Below are 20,714 nucleotides of genomic sequence, written 5' to 3' on the forward strand. Positions count from 1 at the left end.
TAAACAACACGTCTGTGCATAAACGAACACCACGGGAATATTAAATTAAAATCACATTAACATTAGATTTTAGGGACCTGTTTCACTTCAAGTAAATTTAATTTGATGGTTATTGTATTAAACAACCTTTGTAGATAGTACTAATTTTATTATCATTAATTTGAAGCGTAGAGACTTTTGTATTCGGTCGGCTTATACATTAATGTGACGAGTAGAATTTACTCAGAAGTTATAAAACATGCCTATTACTTAAACTGGCTATAATGTACTCAAAACCATAAAACAGTGCTTATTCTATGCTGCTTGGTGGTAGAAATACTTTACTCAGAAAAACTGGCCTACGTGAGATCTACCATCTTAAAAGTTTTTGCTAAGGAACGACTATGGCACAGTTTTCACTGTAGTATGCGATCAGATACTTATATTAAATATACTACGTGTTACACGAAGGAGGAGGCCTTCAACTGAAAGGGGTTCTTGCTCACTCATTAAAAATGAAAATGTAAAAATTTCACAAAATGTTAATATTATTTTATAATCACTTTTAGTTAATATCATTTAATTTAATTTTGATCAATTTATGTAATTTAATTGGCGAGAAATAAAAGGCTTTGTTATTTACGAAAAGTAAATTAAATCTTTCGATTTTGTGTTCTGCAAAATTTTACATCTCCCATGTGGGGCAAGTCCATACTGCCAATTTCATTTTTAGTGTTTTTGTGTTTCGTGCAATTCCTTGATGTATTCATTTCGTTTGCTCCCGTGTACCTGGCGTTTGAAGATTGCCGTTTTTATGCTATTTGCAGAACTAACAGTCAAAGCGGCTTTGTAAAATCTATTTTATTATTTGCATTTAGGTTGAGTTGTTTGTGAGGTATTGTTGTGTTTCGGGGAGCGGGTGCGAGTGCTTTTGGCATTTGTATGTACAAATTGTAGGTAGGGTCTAGACTTTATCTCCAAATGGGTATAACTCATAGGTTATCTGAGCCAGTTATAATATATAGTTCATCCATCATAGGTCCATGTTGCAGGAAAAAATTTATAGTCGTATAGGGCACAAAATACATTTTTAATATTTTTTATTGCTTCCGAAAGCAGACGAGTTAACGACCTACCTGGTGGTAAGTGGTCACCATCACCCATGGTAGTCAGCAATCACTGCGCTACAGCTAAGCCGCTACCGACAAAAAAAAATACAAACCTCGTTTGACAGACATTTCTTAGTGCGGAAGAAACAGTCGTGGGAAAATGTTCATACTTGATTTTTTTCAAGTATATTTTAACATATCAAAAACTTAGTTCTCAGAATTTCACTTTTATCTCACAGTATTTAAAGTACTCATAGTATTACGGATTCTTTAATTCTTATTGCTCAAACTTTAACTGCACTTTTTACAACACACGTGGGTCGAACGATTCACATTTTTATCTGTATTGCAGAAAGTTTTCGTTTGCAGCTGAGCTTGAGCGTATGTTAGCGCTTAACTTGACGTAATATAATTTAGGTAACAATTGTCAATGCACTTGTATGCTAAAAGTTGTATCCGCTACTTATGCAGAGTAATTTAGACATTGCGTTAATAAATGAAACCACATACTCATCTTATATTTACGCTAATGTATGGCATTGAAATAAATTATTTATGGCAATATAAATAATCGCAATAAAATCCTTAACTAGTTTTATTTTATCACAATATGGTTTTTAGGCCTGTTAACGTTGTGCCAAAAATTGTTCATCACAGCGAAAATTTGTAGTAATAATTACACTTTTACTATTTTAGTTTTAATAATATGAAAATGGCGTTGCGTGAGTGTATTTCTGACTGAAAGTGTGATGTTGCCGCTGTGATGAATACTCTTAGAGTAATAGTAGTGGTATTAGGGCGTGTAAAATTAAAATTGCTTTATATTGAATTTTAATTTGTTTGAAACTTGCATTTTTTTTACATATACGATTCGAGTAATTTATTGCTGAGTGTTATTTTAAAGGAGACAAGAATGTAGTTTCATAAAGGAAAGTAATGTCAAAACGACCCTGTATGATACTATGAATATTAATCACAAAACATCTGGATTACTGTACTACTGTTTTGTGATATTAGATTAAGGTTACTAGGTTAATTTGGTCATGAAGCATTTCAACAAATAGTAGGTACTATGTTGCATTTCTTAATGATGAAAAGTGGTTAAAGAAAATATAAGGTGGTATCTATAATAGCTTAAATGTGCACAAGTTAAGATATACACCAATATTGAAATGTAAATAAATATTCTAGAAAAAAAATCATATGGTCTCTTATTCTCTATGACATACACCTCGTAACACGTTATGTTACGTTATCTTCGTGAAATTAGCGGGGAATGGTATTCTGTATGCAAATTTCTATTGCCTTAGACGCGACGCGGTGCGTTTTTATGCTTCCCCAAAAAAGGGGGGAGGATTGTAGCAGTTGGATGCGACTTTACCAGTATGTTTAGAATATAATAAAGTCGAGTACAAGAAACTATTTTTTTTGATTGCTTTATATGATGACATGAGCTTGCCATTCGCCTGATGGTAGGCGATACCAACCATAAACAGCGGAACCACTATCTAACACTTTGAATTACAAAGTATTGTTTGGTATTCCAATGCGCTCACTTTCGTGGCACTTGAGATGTTATATCTTATTATGTCCAGAAGTAATACAGGTCACAATGTCCTTCAAACCGGAACGCAACAGTGACTACACACTTCTCCTTGGCGGCAGAAATAGACATTGCGATGGTACCTACCCAGACGGATTCTCACATTTGAGAGACCTACCAGTAGATTCTGTAAATCTGTTATCTCAATGAAGAGTCACCCCCGCGTACTCCTAACATGTGCCTAATACGAACTATCAAAATATCATATGGCATAGAGAATAAGGCCCAATTTCCGTTAGCAAAACTCAAAATAATAAGTGAAAACTTTGAACAGACGAATTCCAACAGAAAACGGTGTCCAGAGCACTGACCTACATCCATCATCCAATCAAACTGGCGGAAGACCGTCCACTTACCCACTTAAACATTTGATGCCCTAGTACTATGACGTGATCGTTCTGCACAAATATTTATATTATTACGTTTGCTGATGTCTAGTCAGGCTGTAGCTACTTCTACTTAGATACCAATTTTATCAGGGTATGGTTAATTCGATACAACACACACATCACGCATTTATCCCCGAAGGGGTATGCAGAGGCGTAACCAGGGCACCCACTTTTCGCCAAGTGTGTTCCGTCCCGTGATCTAATAGGGAGCGAACCTATCGCCATATCGCCACAAGCCTCCGGGCTGATACTGAGCAAAAAACCTAAATATCACTTTGCCCGACCCAGGATTCGAACCCAGGATCTTAGAGCGCTGCCGTACCGTGCATGCAGTACAACTTCGCCACTGAGGAAGCTGACTTCCTTGCCTGAGCAAGTCGTTATAATATGCAATAAAAAAATCACTGACAATTATAATGCTGTTGTCTTAATTGGCTAGTGGTATATACGCTACTCATAGGCTGCGGATTTACTAATCTTATGTAGCTCCCTCAAACTCGGTTCTTTGGACTGGATCTCCCAGAGAGAAATGTCAGGAAGTGTTAAAAATTAAGAGAAATAATTTTTGCAACCTTGAATAATTTGTTATGTAGTAATGGAGTGAGAGTAAGACCGGAAAGAAAAATTACAATGATATAGAGTGAACGAATTAATCCTTCACACGGTCGCTGCTTTTTGAAGAGTAAAGTCCTCACGTTAAAGGTCAACATGCACACACATTCGAATGATTTGATCACCTAATCGAATCATTCGAATGTTGACCTTAGATTAAGCTATAACTATAACGAGTCTTTATTACAAATTGATACTTTAATATAGAAAAATATTAATCAAATAAAATCTATTGATGCGAGGAGCGTTATTGTTATTTATAATAATTATTCCAAATTATATTAACATTCAGTAACATTCCAACATTGTGTTACTTCGAGTAACGTGGATAACATTGAACAAATAGCAACAAGTGTTGGCGAAAGTTCTAGAAAGTTAATGTTAACATGTTCTCAAACTTTGCTCTACAAAAAGTAGCAGAATGCACCGCTAAATGTTTTTTTTTACTGTAAAACATTTGAAAGTTCCTGCGTTTGATGTTACACGTGGATAGAGTTGCAAGCGTGAGGTTTTCAGATCGTGAAATTTATCTGAACTCGGAAGTTGTAAATTGTAATCAGAATTTTATATTTTTTTAGTTGCTTTTCGGTTCTACGTTGAATACTGTTCGTGTGCTTGCGTTTTTATTTATATGTAATGAGAGAACATATTCCAACGTTGCATCATGTCTGATGTTTATTTGATGTATATTTTTTTATACGAGCACGGGAAAGCGACCCCACTGCTGATGGTAACTGGAGTGGAGTCCAATAGAATATCGTTTTTATTTCTATGTAATGAGAGCACAGATTCCAACGTTGCATCATGTCTGATGTTTATTTGATGTATATTTTTTTATACGAGCACGGGAAAGCGACCCCACTGCTGATGGTAACTGGAGTGGAGTCCAATAGAATATCGTTTTTATTTCTATGTAATGAGAGCACAGATTCCAACGTTGCATCATGTCTGATGTTTATTTGATGTATATTTTTTTATACAGGCACGGGAAAGCGACCCCACTGCTGATGGTAACTGGAGTGGAGTCCAATAGAATATCGATTGACGAGAGATGATTACCCCTCCACTCGTAGAGTAGAGTCCAATATTGTGGTATCACTACATAGTATAAAACAAAGTCGCTTTCTCTGTCCCTATGTCCCTTTGTATGCTTAAATCTTTAAAACTACGCAACGGATTTTGATGCGGTTTTTTTTAATAGATAGAGTGATTCAAGAGGAAGGTTTATATGTATAATAACATCCATTAAATAGTGGAGAAATACTGTTATTTCGTTTTGTTATACCCATGCGAAGCCAGAGCGGGCCGCTATGTTTTTATATACAACGTTCACAGTTTTTCTGTAGTGTATTTAGTATCAGCATTGCACCCGTGCGAAGCCGGGGCGGGTCGCTAGTAATAGTATACGGGACTTCTTCGGCGACGAAGTTCTATCGTGTGCTCGGTATGACTACCGTTTTGAGGTATCACGTTCGAATCCTGGGTCGGGCAAAGTAATATTTTTCCTATTCAGTATCACCGCGGAGTTTAAACTTGTACCCAATATGGCAAAAGGCTTGTCCGCTATATCGGTCAGAAAATACATGGTGAAAACTGAGTGCGCTTGTTCCTCTGCCTACCTTCTTCGGGAACATAAAGCGTGACTCTGTACACCTTTTCGCCTTTAATAAATAAAGTTAGTGTTACTATTATTGGATTGAACTATACCCAACATTAGATTCATCGCTGTCAATTTGACGTGTATAAAAAAAAATTGACACGCGCAAAAACGTTTGTCACGCAACACCGGTTTCCAATGTGGGCGTTCGTCACGCCGACGTGATTTTTTTTCGTTTATAAAAAACACGTAGGGGAGGTTATCCCGATTAGTGTTAGAAAATTTTATAGGGACTCCATTATTGAAAACAAAATATTGTTAAATAAAAAAAATTAAGAAGGATTCAAAATTGCAATTAAAACGGGTTAATCCATATATGAATGGTAGTTATTGTTATAGTTAGTACAAAATATTTATAAATAACCCTGTAATTGCAACTCCTTTCAAATACGCTATTCCGAGAAAAAAAAGGAAAATAACGTAGTAGTAAACATGTGTACCATGAGGTCATAATCTTGTTGTTGACAGACACAAGATTTTTTTATAGTGTTCAGCACGGCTAAGTAACCCTACCATCACGTAAACTCTCGACTGACGAGAGATGATTACCATTGCCAGTCGACACAATTATGCCATCCTATTTGATACCGGATACATTCAGGCTGATTTCGGAACGCGGCACAATTACAATGGTCACTATGGCAGATGTTGCACTTATGTACAATGTTTGGATTCAAATAGAAATACTACTACTAGCAATACGCCCAAGTTAAATGGAATTGGAATTCGTGCTGATGGCGATAGGCTTGTCGATCACGTCAAAGGACAGACAAGATCGAAGCAGTAATCTCCCCTCTGCTTAACCATCCGATGATAAAGTCGTGAAATATATGTATGTTATAATATAAAAAATAATATAAACCAACACGATTGGCATAACATTTTAAGTGCATTATGTTACTAAGTGGCATGCAGTTGTAATTTTTGCTGTTGATAGGATATATTTTATATCCGTTCTGATAGCGAGCACCGTACACAAGGTGTTAAAACCCGCCGTAGCGGCGCACATACAAAAGTATTTAACGTTCCGGAATCAGCCTATGTATAGCCGGTTCCAACAGGCCGGCATAATTATGTCGACTGTCGAGGGTTAATCATCTCTCGTCAATCGACATTCTGTTAGACCCCACTCCACTTACCAATTGGTGCAGAGAGATATCTCTACCGTGCTCTTTTAAAAAAATAATTAGTATTCAAATTTCTGTATGGTGTTGCTGCTATCTATGGGCGGCCTTTTCTCTTACAATAAGGCGAGCGGCATCTTTGTCTTGTCATTCAATTGTAATGAAAAAGAGCTAAAACCCGGCATCAACATTACTAGAATTCCCAAGAACTATTTAGAGCTAAAATCTGCTTCATCAACAATCAGAGCTACAAAGGAGTGAGGAATTTAAATTGCCAGTTACTCTGTCATCTCAGTGTTTCTACTCAAAGCTACGGGACAAAGGTCTGAAACTAAATTACATTTCTAATGAGAAAAACAATTAAGGGTAATAGATTTTAATTGCCGTTCTGGGGTCCACTTTGTTCCTTAAAAAAAGGCACCGAAAGGGACATTTTGAATGATAATTATCGGTATTTATGGATATTTCATTCGCTCTTACCGGCGATGGGTTTTCTTAATTTCTTCACGTTAAGAACACGATTTTTTTGTAAATTAAGTATTTTTTGTTATTTGGTTAATTGATCAGGAGTTTATACCTGCTTTATATAAATCCGTATAAATATCGAAATTCATCGATCGAGCGGAAGATTCGTGTAATCGTAGAGTATGCATTTTGACTTTTTTTTAGACATTGATACATATTCAGTACGTATCCATACTATACGTCAAATACTTAATGATTTCATTTGTTTACGCGAATGTTAGACATTAAAATTAGAAAAAATCGTATTTTATCGAGGTTTTAATATTATAGTTTTCTCTTGACGTTTCGAAGACTGCAGTCTTCATGGTCACGGAGGGGACTAAGGTGTTGGTCATCCGGCAAGGCTGCAGTCTTCGAAACGTCGGAAGAAAACTGAAATATTAAAACCGCGATCAAATCCGAAAAACAGTTTAATTTTAATGTCAAATATTTGTTCGATAACGGCAATAGATAACGCTATTTCTTTTTTGGTAATTAAAAACTAGTAGTGTATACATGACGGGAGAAGCAAGTTGCTCGCAGACAACGTAACAAAAACTTATAAATATTAACAGTATCAGGGCCCTTATTCTCTATCCCGCACGTTATTTTAACACAACGCAACATGTTTAAGACTATAGAAATTAGCTTACAGAATACCATTCCACGCACATTTCACGAAGATAACATGACGCGGCCGCGTTACGCGTTTACACTATCATACATAATAAGGCCCCAGGGCTGTGAATGACAAAGATCTGCATGCATACTGCATACGCTTGGAATCCTTAGATACTAAGTGTAATGGCCAGTTACGCTGGCTTCAAAGTAGCGAATGTGTTTCACGAAATATTTTAGTAAATAACTTGTTATACCCATATCGAATATATGTGTACCCTTTGTCAATTATTAATAAACCAAACATCGCGGGGTAACGTTCATACTACCTCCCGAAGCAATTATTGTGCGCCCAGTCTTACACCGAATTCACGCCCATGTGTATGTACAGGGGGAAATTATCGCGGCCCTAGGTACACAGTTCAGTGTATATCCCTTGGTTGTCAATACACACAATAGGAAATTTTGCAGGGTAATAACGCCCGTAGAATTTATAAACAGAGTAGACTTTATTTACCATTAGCTGAGTTTTACGCTACATCGTATGTATCACCGTTACACCATTTTTGTTCTCATTATTTTCCATCGCTATGGAAACTACAATGACATTTTCTACATCAGCCAGCTAAATTGATATAATACATATAAAACCTTCAACATATGAGGCCTCGCGAACATTTCCTGGCCTCCCGTCCGCCTATATTAAGAGGGTTCCTTTTCCTTCCCTCAAACTTCCCTTTCCCAAATATCCCTCCCAACTTTCCTCCAGGCCTCTGCAGTCGCTATGCTGGGAATTCCAGTAATCATACGCAGGTTCCCCCAGCGTTGACAGCGGTACGATGCAAAAAAAAATTTTACACGAATTTCGAAGGTATTTTAAGTCTGCCACCCTGCACTCAGATTTGTGCATCTAGTTGTATTTGTTCATATATGATGTTTTATCCTGATTTTGTCTCATCAGGCGATTTCATTCTCAACTAGGCCATTTCTGCTAACACCTATCTTCCTATAGGACACCACTCATACTTACAACGTAAAAGAGTATTCCTCAAAATAAATGTACGTAAGGAAATAGTACTTACTAAATATTATTACGATTTTTCTCACATTTGTTTTTTTATTACATTAGTACTACATATTTTTGATAAGGAATTAAGACAAACAAAAAAGATAGGAGACAATTTCGTTAAAACTATTTCGTTGGGTACATTTATTTTAAGAAATATTCAAAAATAATTCACTTCAAGTCCTTGAATAACTTTATCAACAATACGCTCCATTAGATATTTTACGCATGTAAGATACATACTAAATCCAATCAACTACGTACTGTACAGCGGCGGCATTGAAAAATTCTCCACCGGGAACACGATAATCCGATTCCCCGGGGATACCCCGGCAGCTTTTATTGCTGAAATATGTAAATGTTGCTTCTGAAAAAAAAACTAATTTATTAGTATTGTCGGCTGGAACTGAAAAGAAATGTAAATGAGCGTCATATTTACGTCAGAATTGGTGCAGATCAGCCAAACGATTATGGAAACGGGGTAATCGAGCGAGGCTCCGCTCTCGGAGCTGAATATCGATATGATGTGGGGCCGAATCCGGTGTGTGGAATGGAACTGATGCGTGAATCGAAAATGTTTTTTTTATCTGAAGTCTGTTCGTGTCCTCTTTTGGATCGATTTATATACTGAGATTAAATCAAGGTCAATATTACTCATTGTCTTCTAAATTCTACACAACCATCATCATCCGCTCATCATCCGCTCCAGATGCAACCCTGATGCTGACCACGATTCTCAGATATAGGAAGGAAGGGGCCGACCAGAGAGAGAGAGAGAGAGAAATCAAGGTCATGAAACGATGAGCAGATTTTTTTGACGGTTTTCTTGGTCAGTGGTATATGGGCTGTGAGCATTCGAAGGTCCTGGGTTCGGGCTCCAAATGGAGAAACAGTTGTGTATTTCCGTAACTTACTAGAATCTAGATTTCCTGAAAACGTTTGAAGATCGGCAGGCAGTTGGTGTTAATAATTTCAATCAATAAAAGCACAAAAAATATTCCCACTGCGCCTAATAGTAAGTGGAGTGGGGTCCAGTGGAATGTCGACTGACGAGAGATGATTACCCATCGGCAGTCGCCGCTATCTAGACTTCAGTTCCCTTATCATTAGATGCAGGGAGATCAATTTGACATGTCAAAAAAATATTAGTTTACGAAATTGTTACGTCATAAATTTTTCAATAGAAAGTAAAAATATCCTTAAGAAGTCTTAAACAGCCGTGTTTATTATTTTACCTGTTGACCCTCTATTTCGAGCAAGGCTATTGTTTCAACTTTGTTTTGTAAATACGCGGTTACACCTAAAGTCGTATTTAGAAATAGATTTTTTATGGTTTTAACGTACTGTTATCGTACATCATTTAAATTGGAGGCTTTAATATTGATACTATTAGTTTGATCGTACATTAATATGAGGCTTTACCGAGATCTGCTTTTTATTTCAACTAGGATTTTATTCACATTTACTTTAAGGCCATGGCAACGTAACCTCAGTGCACCTGTTGGTGCAAGATGAAAGAATATATCTGCAGTGCACCATGAAGTGCTGGTGGGTTCAATAGAATGTCTACTGACAAGAATTATTAGCCCTCGACAGTCGACATAATTATGCCGGCCTCTTGGAATCGGATATATTTTTTAACGTATGCAAGACTGCGACCAGAATAGATTAAACGAAAAAATTCGAAAGTCAAATACGATTTCGGCATCGATCCATAGTAAAAAGAGATTGAACTATTTGTGCCTCCTCGGGGAAGGTGTAAGTGATGGTGTATATGAAAAATAACCTATTTCCTGTTTTGGATTACCCAATTATTCTGAAGCAAATTTCATCAAAATTTGTTTAGTGATTTTGTCGTGAATACGTATCACACATAGAGGTATATATACATAATATTATACACTTAATATTAGTATGAATAGATATCTAAACAATAAAAAGATTTTTTAGTACCAGACAAGGGTGTGTTCAAGTTCTCTGTCCAGTTTAGGAATCTCTTTCAGCCTGTTTTTATTACATAAATACGTTGTCCGAGCTCAATATTGGCAAGACAAAAGCAAGGTAATTGCCCGAGATTCACTTAGTCAACCTCCAACCACTGTTGCGGTTAGTCGGCTTACTAACTTTTTGTATTTTTATAAATAAAATGCCTTCCTGTGTTTTTAGACTATGTAAAAATTATACTCCAACTGTGAATAGAAAAACGTTTAATTTCATACGTTAGTAATAAGTATACACTATTTAATATATTTTTAACTAATAAATGCATTTTATTCGACTGTCATGGCGACCAGAGACCAATAAACTAGATGGCCACGGCGGTCGACACTCGGGCCGTATCAATGCGAGCTGCTAGGGCTGTACAGGCATGTGACTATAGTAAATAGTGCGCTGTTTTATGTGCAATTTTGTTAGTCTATGACGCGTCTATTTGTAAAACGTCATTGTTTTCAGCAGTTCGTTTCACTTCCTCAACGTTATCTTTAACAAAAATGCTAAACATTTCTTTACAGCCATTCCGTCGTTTAACTACATATTTTAAAACCTACTTAAAGCGAAGTTATCAAACGCTAAGTAGCCTCTTAAGAAAGTACGTTTTCTTATTAAATATTCATAACTAACACTTGGTCGCGACAAAATTACGTACTTTGTTTAAAATACCCACTTAGCCGTTACATAATCTTGCCTAACTTAACATTTTAATAACTACTTCGCGACCTTCGGAAATATTGTGCGGCTTTAGGCGTTTCCTTTAGAAGTTCCTACGGTCTGGAACATCGTAAATTATTTTCTTTGTATAATTCAATAGGTATTCTTTGAACTGATATTGGCTTGAATGCCTTCTTTATATTGTTGAATAGTGACAAAAATATTTTATTCTTATTCGTAATTAAATTTCTTTAATATTCGGGTGGTTTTATTAGTATTACCTAAGAATATCTTTATTATTATATCTCAACTGTGTCACTAAGGCTTCACCCTAACCATTAGACCATGAAACCTAAAATTTTAGACATAGATTTCCTATAAGTATTAAAAGGAACTATAATATTTCGAAATTCATCTCCTACGAAGGTAAATAGGAGTTCAAAAGCACATAAAAATAATATGTTTTCAGACAAAACGGATTTTTATACGGATGGAACCTGGAGAAAAAAGGAAATTTTGAAAATTATACCGTTAAAAAAACTGACTTTGAAACAGCAAAAAACAAGTTTTCCCGAAAAGCATTTTTATAATAGTACAATTAGGGTTCTCTATTGAAAAGCATATTTATGTCATCTGTACGACAGCGATAATATTGATTTACCTGTCAATAATATTGTGATTACCCTTTTAATAAATGAAAAAGGCTTATAAAACTGGCTGTAGGGTAAATTGACTGAATGTAATGGACACCGGAAACCGAAGCGAATAAGGATGAAAGAGTGAAAAGGGACAAAAACAAACTGAAATTGAATTAATAACTCTTTTTACTGTCTCTGTGATATTGACACTGGTGTACGATAGAAATATTAATACCACTGTGCTTCGGAAAGCACGTAAAGTCGTTTGTTCTGCGCCTGATCTTTCTCCGGTCATGTCGGATTGCCGTCTCACCGAACTATGAGAGCATGCATGAGAGCATGAGAGCACTGCATCTGTGTATTATGCAGACACTTATGCACTGTAATGTATCCTGCGTGCCTGGCTGATTTCCGGTAAGATTGGCAAACGTGACTGAAATTAGGCTAGGAGGGATTCATCCGTTCATACGTCAGGAAATTTTCAACCGAAAACGTATTTCAACTTGCGATTTTCATATTTCAAAGAAACTTATAATACAGAGCAACATCCACAACGAAGTATCTAATGGTCTTGACAAAAACATAATTGATTAATTATTTAATCGAATTATTAAATTTGGCACAAAACTCATGACTTCAGTGGGAGGTTTGCACTTTCCAAAAACCTTTTTATAAAAGTTTAAAATTTTGCAATATCGCAGTTAAGGTGTAACCGTCTTCCGGTTTAATTTTCGTGATCCAATCCGAGTCGGGTAAAGTGATATTGGCTTTGTTTGGTCACTACCAGCCTGGAGATAATGCCCGATATGACGATAGGCTCGCTCATATTATGTTATGGGATTAAATAAGCTTGAAAAAGTGGGTGCTCTAGTGCCTATGCTTACCCTCTCGGCTATAAAAGGTGTGAATGCATGTATGATTTTAAATTATGCCGGCCTATTGGACCTCGATATATACAGGCTGATCTCGGAACGCGTCTCACTTACGTGGGCCACTATGGCGAGTTTTAACACTTTGTGCACGGTGGTCGCTATCCAGGCGGATATAAATTATATCCTACCACCAGCAGTTGCAGTAGTGTATAGTAGGGACACGGCAAATATCAAGTGGTGATGGTAAGTTGCCGTCGTTGCCATAAAACAACTACAATACTGGAATAATTGCCAATAAGATGTCAGCATAAAAGGTACGTGTAAATTCCCTTTGATATTGACTTCAAAGTAATACTCCTCCTTGCGTCGATATCCTCAATGCTGAGGGTGGTGACGCTCTACACGAATCACTTTATTCCGGACTATACTGCGCCAATGGTGCTGATTCTCTGCAAGGTGGATAGCTTCGTACATCTTGCTGTCGAGAGCGGAGCGGACTTGGTCCGACTAGCACATCGGATTGCGCCCTCGAAACCTTTTACACTTCAAAGTAATAATAATAATAATAATATCAGCCCTGTATTATATACTTGCCGACTGCTGAGCACATGCCTCCTCTAACTATTAAGAGGGATTAGGCCTTAGTCCACCACGCTGGCCTAGTGCGGATTGGCAGACTTCACACACCTTCGAAATTCCTATAGAGAACTTCTCAGATGTGCAGGTTTCCTCACGATGTTTTCCTTCACCGTTAAAGCGAACGATATATTCACAAAGAATACACACATGATTTTTTAGAAAAGTCAGAGGTGAGTGCCCTTGGGATTTGAACCTGCGGACATTCGTCTTGGCAGTCCGTTCCACACCCAACTAGGCCATCGCCGCTTCAAAGTAATAATGGTTTCAAATGAGTGTAAAGTCTACCATCACACAATAATGCATGTTGGATGAAAAGCTTACAATACCTATACATTTCAGGAATCAAAGACCGAATCCGACAATCTCATCACGATAATCTAATAAGCATTATGAACATTGACGCGTCGCTTCAAGCCTGCTATTAAGATATTACTCACGCAATAATAATTTCGAATTATGCTAATACAACATTAGAACAGAGTACAAAGCTCAGACAATCTGCTAAGTAGCGGAGCTTAAAGCGCTCTAAATCGTGCGCTGTTGAGATAGTGGCTCGAACTTACCGTTTCTGAGTGTTCAAGTTTGTCTTGTAATAGCAAATAAGTCATAGTTTCGGTTAGTTTACTTAATTGAAGTGTGAGAGGCCGGGTTAATGTATGTGATGTCGAGGAACCTAAGTTTGTACTTGTGTAAATATATGAATGTAGAAACTATTCTGTCCACCCAGTCGTCGTTGCATTTGTTTTGTTGGGATTTTAGTAAAATTTATGGACCTGTCTGCATTCATTCAGAATTTGAGTATAAATAAGTTTCTCTAACAAAAAACAAATAAATCGCACGTTCATTTCAATAGCGTGATATTTTCAAATATTTTAGAATGGTATTCTACGTATTCACTTAAAAAAATATTGTGTCATAAATTATTTTTAAACATTCAATATAACACGCTTTAAATATACCACGTTTTTTAATAAAATTGAACACGGCTATTTTAATTATATAATAAATATATGATTTTTCAGACTTGAAACAAAGAAACAAATGATAAACCCTAACATTTAAAAGTAAGTGAACGCAAATCCGCTTAAAATATTTAAATGAAATTTGGTAGAGAAACCATGACAGGAGTGTCGGTATCATTAACTATAGGTTTTTATTCCGAGGAAGTCTATTACGTGATTGGGGCGGTGAGCAACATGCTTAAAAAAAATTCCATCAGCACAGAGAGGTTACTAATGTAATTTCTTAAAAGACACAAAGTATTCTCTGTGCTATTTTCACCACGCGAACGAACATCAAACAATAGTGTAATAAAAATATTTTTTAATATGAAAATTGACGGCGAGACGCTGTACAACATATTCACTGAGGGTAGGGTTGCCAATGCAAAATTTGAAAATGTTTCAACATTTCTAAAATATAAAAAAATACCGACAATATGTTTAAAGGGAAATTATAAATAACTAATTTATTATACGTTAAATTTACCATACTTAAACCAATAGTTTAATATAAGAATTAATTATTCATAATTTTAGACTATGGGCAAATTAATACTAATGAAAAAACTGGATAAACTCTTTGTCGATTATTTTGATATAATGTCTTAGGGTTACTTACACAATTTTATGGCTTGCAGATCTTTTTAATAGAAAATCCTGGACAATGTTGCTTTTACAAGGAGTCGTAGTATTTACCATCGAGCGACTTATTTGTCTCGTTTCTAGCAACAAATCCAAGACATTTCTGGATAATGCATTGACATATTTCCTTCAAGCTCGAGCTGGCTTCGTTGTTTACTTTGTAGCCTTTCATTTATTATATATCCAATATAAAATGTCTGCAGCTACATAAGCGACTTAATTTAAGTAGTAATTAAATATTCTCATGTACCTTGACTTATCATAAGTGCAACTATGTTCGCCTACGTGATAAATAAATAAACTTATTTATTTATTTATTTATGTACGTGTGTGGTAACCCTATCTGTACGCTTTTTCTAAATTGACAGTCTCATACTTCGCTATAGGGGACATCACAATACATTTTATTCTTATGTACAGACTACACGGGTTTCCTTTTAAAGCAAATTGATATTTTTTTGGCTTCGACGTTAAATTACTTTTACTTTGTCATGAGACCTAAGATATTACTGAATATAACTAAAAATGTAAGCGCCATTGTTGCTTCAGGCTTTATGCGTATTAAAAATCTTGATAAAATGGATGTCTTAGTAATAGCAGTTGGTAGGTATCTCACACATGAGATTCAATCTACCAGTGAAGGATGAAATTTTCCTAATGGGAACCCGATGCAACATATAGGTTCTTATATGCATAAATGCGGTCTGTAAATCCTTCTAATGATAATTAGATTACATAAATTATATATAAAGGGAAGCCGATAGGAATCCGGTTATATAGAATATTTGACACCGCAATCTAGGCGCTAAAGATATGACTAAGGGATGACTATTTCTATCACCAAATATCAGAGATTAAACTATACTGAACGGAATGACATTGTGACTAGTTGCTAGGCTGATATATATTGCTGGCCCAAAACAGTAAAAAACAAAACACACATCATGTTTTTATACGTGAAAGTGTAAGCAGAGGTAGAGCATCCACTCTTCGCTTGTGTGTTCCGTCCATGTATGATAGGGGATGAGCCTAGCGCTATATAGGATTGATACTGAGAAAAAAAAACAATATCACCCCTAGGATTTGAACCCCAGACCTTAGAGTGGAAAACGTAGCATGCAATACAATAACGCCACCAGCTCAAAATAGTATAAACTTAACATGACATAAAGTTAGAAAGTAGTTTATAACACAGTACCGCTATAGTCAAGATTAGGTGTAACTGCAGACACTACAAAACACACTGTTGTTTGGTGTTGAAAATAGACAAATCGTTTGACCCACCCTGACAGTCGCACACAAAAGTCCTGCCACCCAGCAACAGATTTACTTTTGTACACCAACTAATCCTATTCAATACGACTTGAGCATTGTGGATTGGGCAGCATTCGTAATTTTCGGCACGTTCTCCACTCGAAAATGCAATGAATACTAAAATAACGAATCAACCGAAAATAATTTGCGTTTCGTGATAGTTCCTGCGGGATTTACGGGACGGATTACGGAATATCTTCACGACGTGAGTGGATAAAGAGGGTGGTGTGACTTTATTTCATGTGACGCTTTTACTCGCGGCTTCGACCGCCTTTTTCTATAAGTTTTAATGGCATACAGCGCCAAACTTAGGAATGGTTTGCCAGCATACGTGTTCTTATAACTTAGGGTCCTTCAAGCGGAGGGTAAAAAAGAATTATGCAGGCCGGCATGGCTGTGCCGACTGTCTAGAGATGCTTGCATCTTTTGTCGGTCGAACTTTCTTTAGCTTCACTTCGCTTAACATCAGGTGCAGTAAAGCCACTATGACGAGCTACGAAAAAAAAATACTAGCAAGTGGGTCCCATTGATGTCAATGGAGATTAATTAGAATCACCTCATCATAGACACCTACATATTCTAGAGTATCATGGATTCGTTGCCAATCTGACACGAAAGAAATAGGGACTAGAAATAGATTATGTACTCTAGTAATCTTGCTCTCCTAGTGAAATACAACACCAAACTGTCATATTACTCTGGTGCTAAGATAATGGTACCTCAATAAGAGATCAAGAATCTATTCACGAAGTAAATACATAATTACATTTACGAATAATGTTTGTCTGAAACTCCTATGTTTACATGTTTACTTAGCGCCACGCGCTGTGTCATCTCCACTAATTAGAAACACATTAGGTTAATGGCCCATTTAGTGAGTATTGAAGGGATGTAATAGAATTTGATTAGATTTAATGGAAGTATCATTAACCAGGGTCTACTGTGTATCGTATTTTGTGAGTCTAAAGGCGAGTTCCTACTCTTCTTATGTAATAAATACTGGTGGTAGGTCTTTTATATGTGAGAGTCCACCGGGGTAGCAACCACTGCAATATCATTTTCTGCCGCCAAACAGCAGTAATCGTTGTGTTCCGATTTGAAGGACATTGTAACCTGTATTACTACTGGACATAAAGACTAAACATCTCGTCTCAGGATGACGAGTGCAATGGAATACCAAACAATATTTTGTAATTCAAGATGGTGGATGGTGTTTCTACTGTTTATGTGCGGTCGTTTCGCTTACCATCAGGCCAACGGCAAGCTCTTCTCGTTATTCTCAGCAATAAAAAAAAATAACGAAATGGCAGGTGAAATTTTACACTGACAAATTATAAAGTAACTTATGCCGCAGACTACACTTCTCTCATCATGTCCAATAAGGTAGTAGCCACCTAGTACCTTATTGGACATGATGAGAGAAATGTAGTCTGCGACGACCTACCACCAGCCGGTGGTAGGACATATTTTATATCCGCCCGGATAGCGACCACCGTACTCAAGTGTAAAACCCGCCAGTGGCCTACGTCTGTCGCGTTCTGGGATCAGTCTGTGTATATCTGGTTCCAACAGGCCGGCATAATTGTGCCGACTGGCGAGAGGTAATCATCTCTCGTCAACCTACATTCTATTGTATCCAAATCCACTTACCAATAGGTGCATTGGGTCACTTTGTCGTGCCGTATAAAAAAAAAATGCTGATGTCGTGGAAGGCTCATCTGATGGTAATCGTCTCGATCGCACATATACAGTAGCAACACTCTCCAGAACATTGAATAACAAAGCACTACCACTGCTCTAGTCACTGACATCAGATATTAAGTCATCAGTATTTACTCTAACATTCAAACCTGAACACTGCTTGAACAATGCTTTGCAGCAAAGATAGACATTGCAATGCTATCTACCCAAATGGTCTCTCGAATACAAAAGACCTACCTAGACAGCAAAGCAAAAACTACCATTACAACCAATTAACAGGGTTCAAAGTTGACCCGATCTAAAGTTGGTCTCGCAAAACATGTTGCATGATAGATTGTTAAACCTTTTTGCTGTTGCCATGTGAATTGATTAAAAAGTTCTCGCCGCTGTTACTTGTTTGAGCTGGACTTTGATATTAATTAACGTATTGATATTCTAGTTTGGAAATGTTGGTTCTCTTTTTGTGTTGGTGAATTTATAGTGCTCTGGATTTTGAAGGGTTTAATTTAAAACTATTTTGTTGTAAGGGAATACAATGTGCTAGATTGGATAATAAACAAATTGAAGTTGGTAAAGACCTGCCAATCTATCTCGATCTAACGAGTTGCGTTATGCAGCCAAATAAGGGGAAAGAGTAGGGGTGTTTCATTTTATACTTTATTTAATAGACACAGCTATACACATGAGAAATCTATTACAGTGACTTGTTTCGATAAGTCGCCATTTGTAATCTGGTGTAAAGTAAGACAGACGGATACTTCTGGAAACAGTATCCGTCCTTATATGCGCATTTTAATTTACCGGCTTTTTTATTGCTTTGAGTGACGAGCTTGCCATTCGTCTGATGGTAAGCGATACGATCGCCCATAAACAGTAGAAACACCATCCAACACCTTGAATTGCGAAATATTGGTATTCCGTTATAAAAAAAAAATAGTAGACTAAAAATAGTATTGCATGAAAAAATTGAAAAAAATTAAGTTATACTAGATTCTATACAACGTAATTCTTCTTTGTTCCAGTGATAGCAACGGCACACAACATCACGTTCCTTGAGGTGCCGAGGTACGGCGACCCGCACCGGGAAGCGAATCTCGTCTGCCATTACGTGAATGAGAAGGACGACCCTCCACTGCACTCCGTCAAGTGGTACAGGGGGAGGGATGAGATATTCAGATACACCCCTGGTCAGCAGGTAAGTTGTTTTATTGTCTTTGATATGAAACAGTTTGTTTTCGTTATCTTATTTATTAAACTAAATCTTGCATATGTGCTGTACAAAAAATGTTTTGCTTTGGCTTGTAGAAACCTTGGATGTAAAAGAAAATTCAAAAGGTATTAGTTAGGCTTACTTTTTGTTCAACTGACACGTCTAAGTGACCCCACTGTACCTGATGGTAAATTGAGTGGGGTCCATAAGAGTGTCTACTGACGAGAGATGATTATGCCGGCCTGTTGGAACTTCTTCATAAAAATATATAAATATCAGCTATGTATCGCATACTGCTCTATTTGTGGACTTGGGCCTCTCTGTAACTAGGCTATGGCTTTTTGCCATCATGTTAGTCTAATTCGAATTAGTATTAAACCCTTGGTGTTTTTTGTGACATTTTCAAGTATCCAAGTATATCCATAATATTTTCTTTACTATTCAACCTGCCATTTGCTACGTTAAGTCTTATTACAATCTACGTAGGATTCATTATTCTTAATAAAATATTCAGCTTTTTACTACAAAAGTTTTAAAATTGTTTACAAGGAGTTAGACTTTAACTACGTTCTTTATAACTATTAATTGACCGTAGCAAAATAATTTTAAAACTGTTTCCTAGTTTCCATCGTTTATCCTTTTGGTTTAGCTTCTCGTCTCTGGTAAAATATTTTCTTCATTAAAACTTGCGGTTTAATCGATACTAAAGCGACGCTCGAATGAAAAGAAACGTTTCTTTTAGAATCTTGAACTTATTTTTATGAATACCTTGAGAGCTAATTAAGACGTGAAGTTAAGATTTAAAATATTCGGGTTCAGTAATTGAAACGGGCAATAATGTGTGGTTTTTTTGTCGATTGGAATAAAACTACTTCAGATTTTTCGATTTAAGTATCATTCCCGACATTTCAAAGACTTTGCAGGTATCATGGGCAACGGGTAGACTGATGTTTTGATCATCTGAAAAGTTAATACTGAAATAACTACCTTCATTTCACAATTATTATTTTTATATATTATCAGACAGGCAGTTCGTTTAACTGATATGTCTGTATCCTGCAATTCTGGATCCCGATTTCACTTCCTAGCAAAATAATTGTTAAGTTTGTTTTTAAACCCGTCCACATTTTCTGCTCAGACCACATCCTGTGGGAGCTTGTTTCGCCATTTGTTCGTCAGGAAATTCATGTGTGGTTTGTTTTTTAATGGTTTGTGCTTGTTTTATCGTTATAAATCTAAATGCATTGCAGTAACAAATATCCAAAATCTAATCGCCTTATTCGCATATTGTTAATCCAGTTATAACATATAAGCTGCTTTTTATAGTCATAATACACAGTGGGTTATAGAATGAAGGAAATTTCGCATTGCTGGCCCCGAACAACAC

General features: G+C 36.5%; 1 protein-coding gene across 1 annotated transcript in view; it reads left to right on the forward strand.

Moving 5' to 3' along the window:
- The window catches only part of LOC115450371, a 39,094-nt gene that overhangs the window by 5,247 nt on the left and 13,133 nt on the right, over window positions 1–20,714 (forward strand). The window contains exon 2 of the mRNA XM_030178371.2: window positions 19,140–19,312. Coding sequence (XP_030034231.1) covers window positions 19,140–19,312 — 173 coding nt within the window. The remainder of the gene's footprint in view (window positions 1–19,139; window positions 19,313–20,714) is intronic.

The sequence above is a fragment of the Manduca sexta genome, chromosome 12 (genome assembly GCF_014839805.1).
Source record: "Manduca sexta isolate Smith_Timp_Sample1 chromosome 12, JHU_Msex_v1.0, whole genome shotgun sequence".
NCBI classification, from domain to species: domain Eukaryota; kingdom Metazoa; phylum Arthropoda; class Insecta; order Lepidoptera; family Sphingidae; genus Manduca; species Manduca sexta.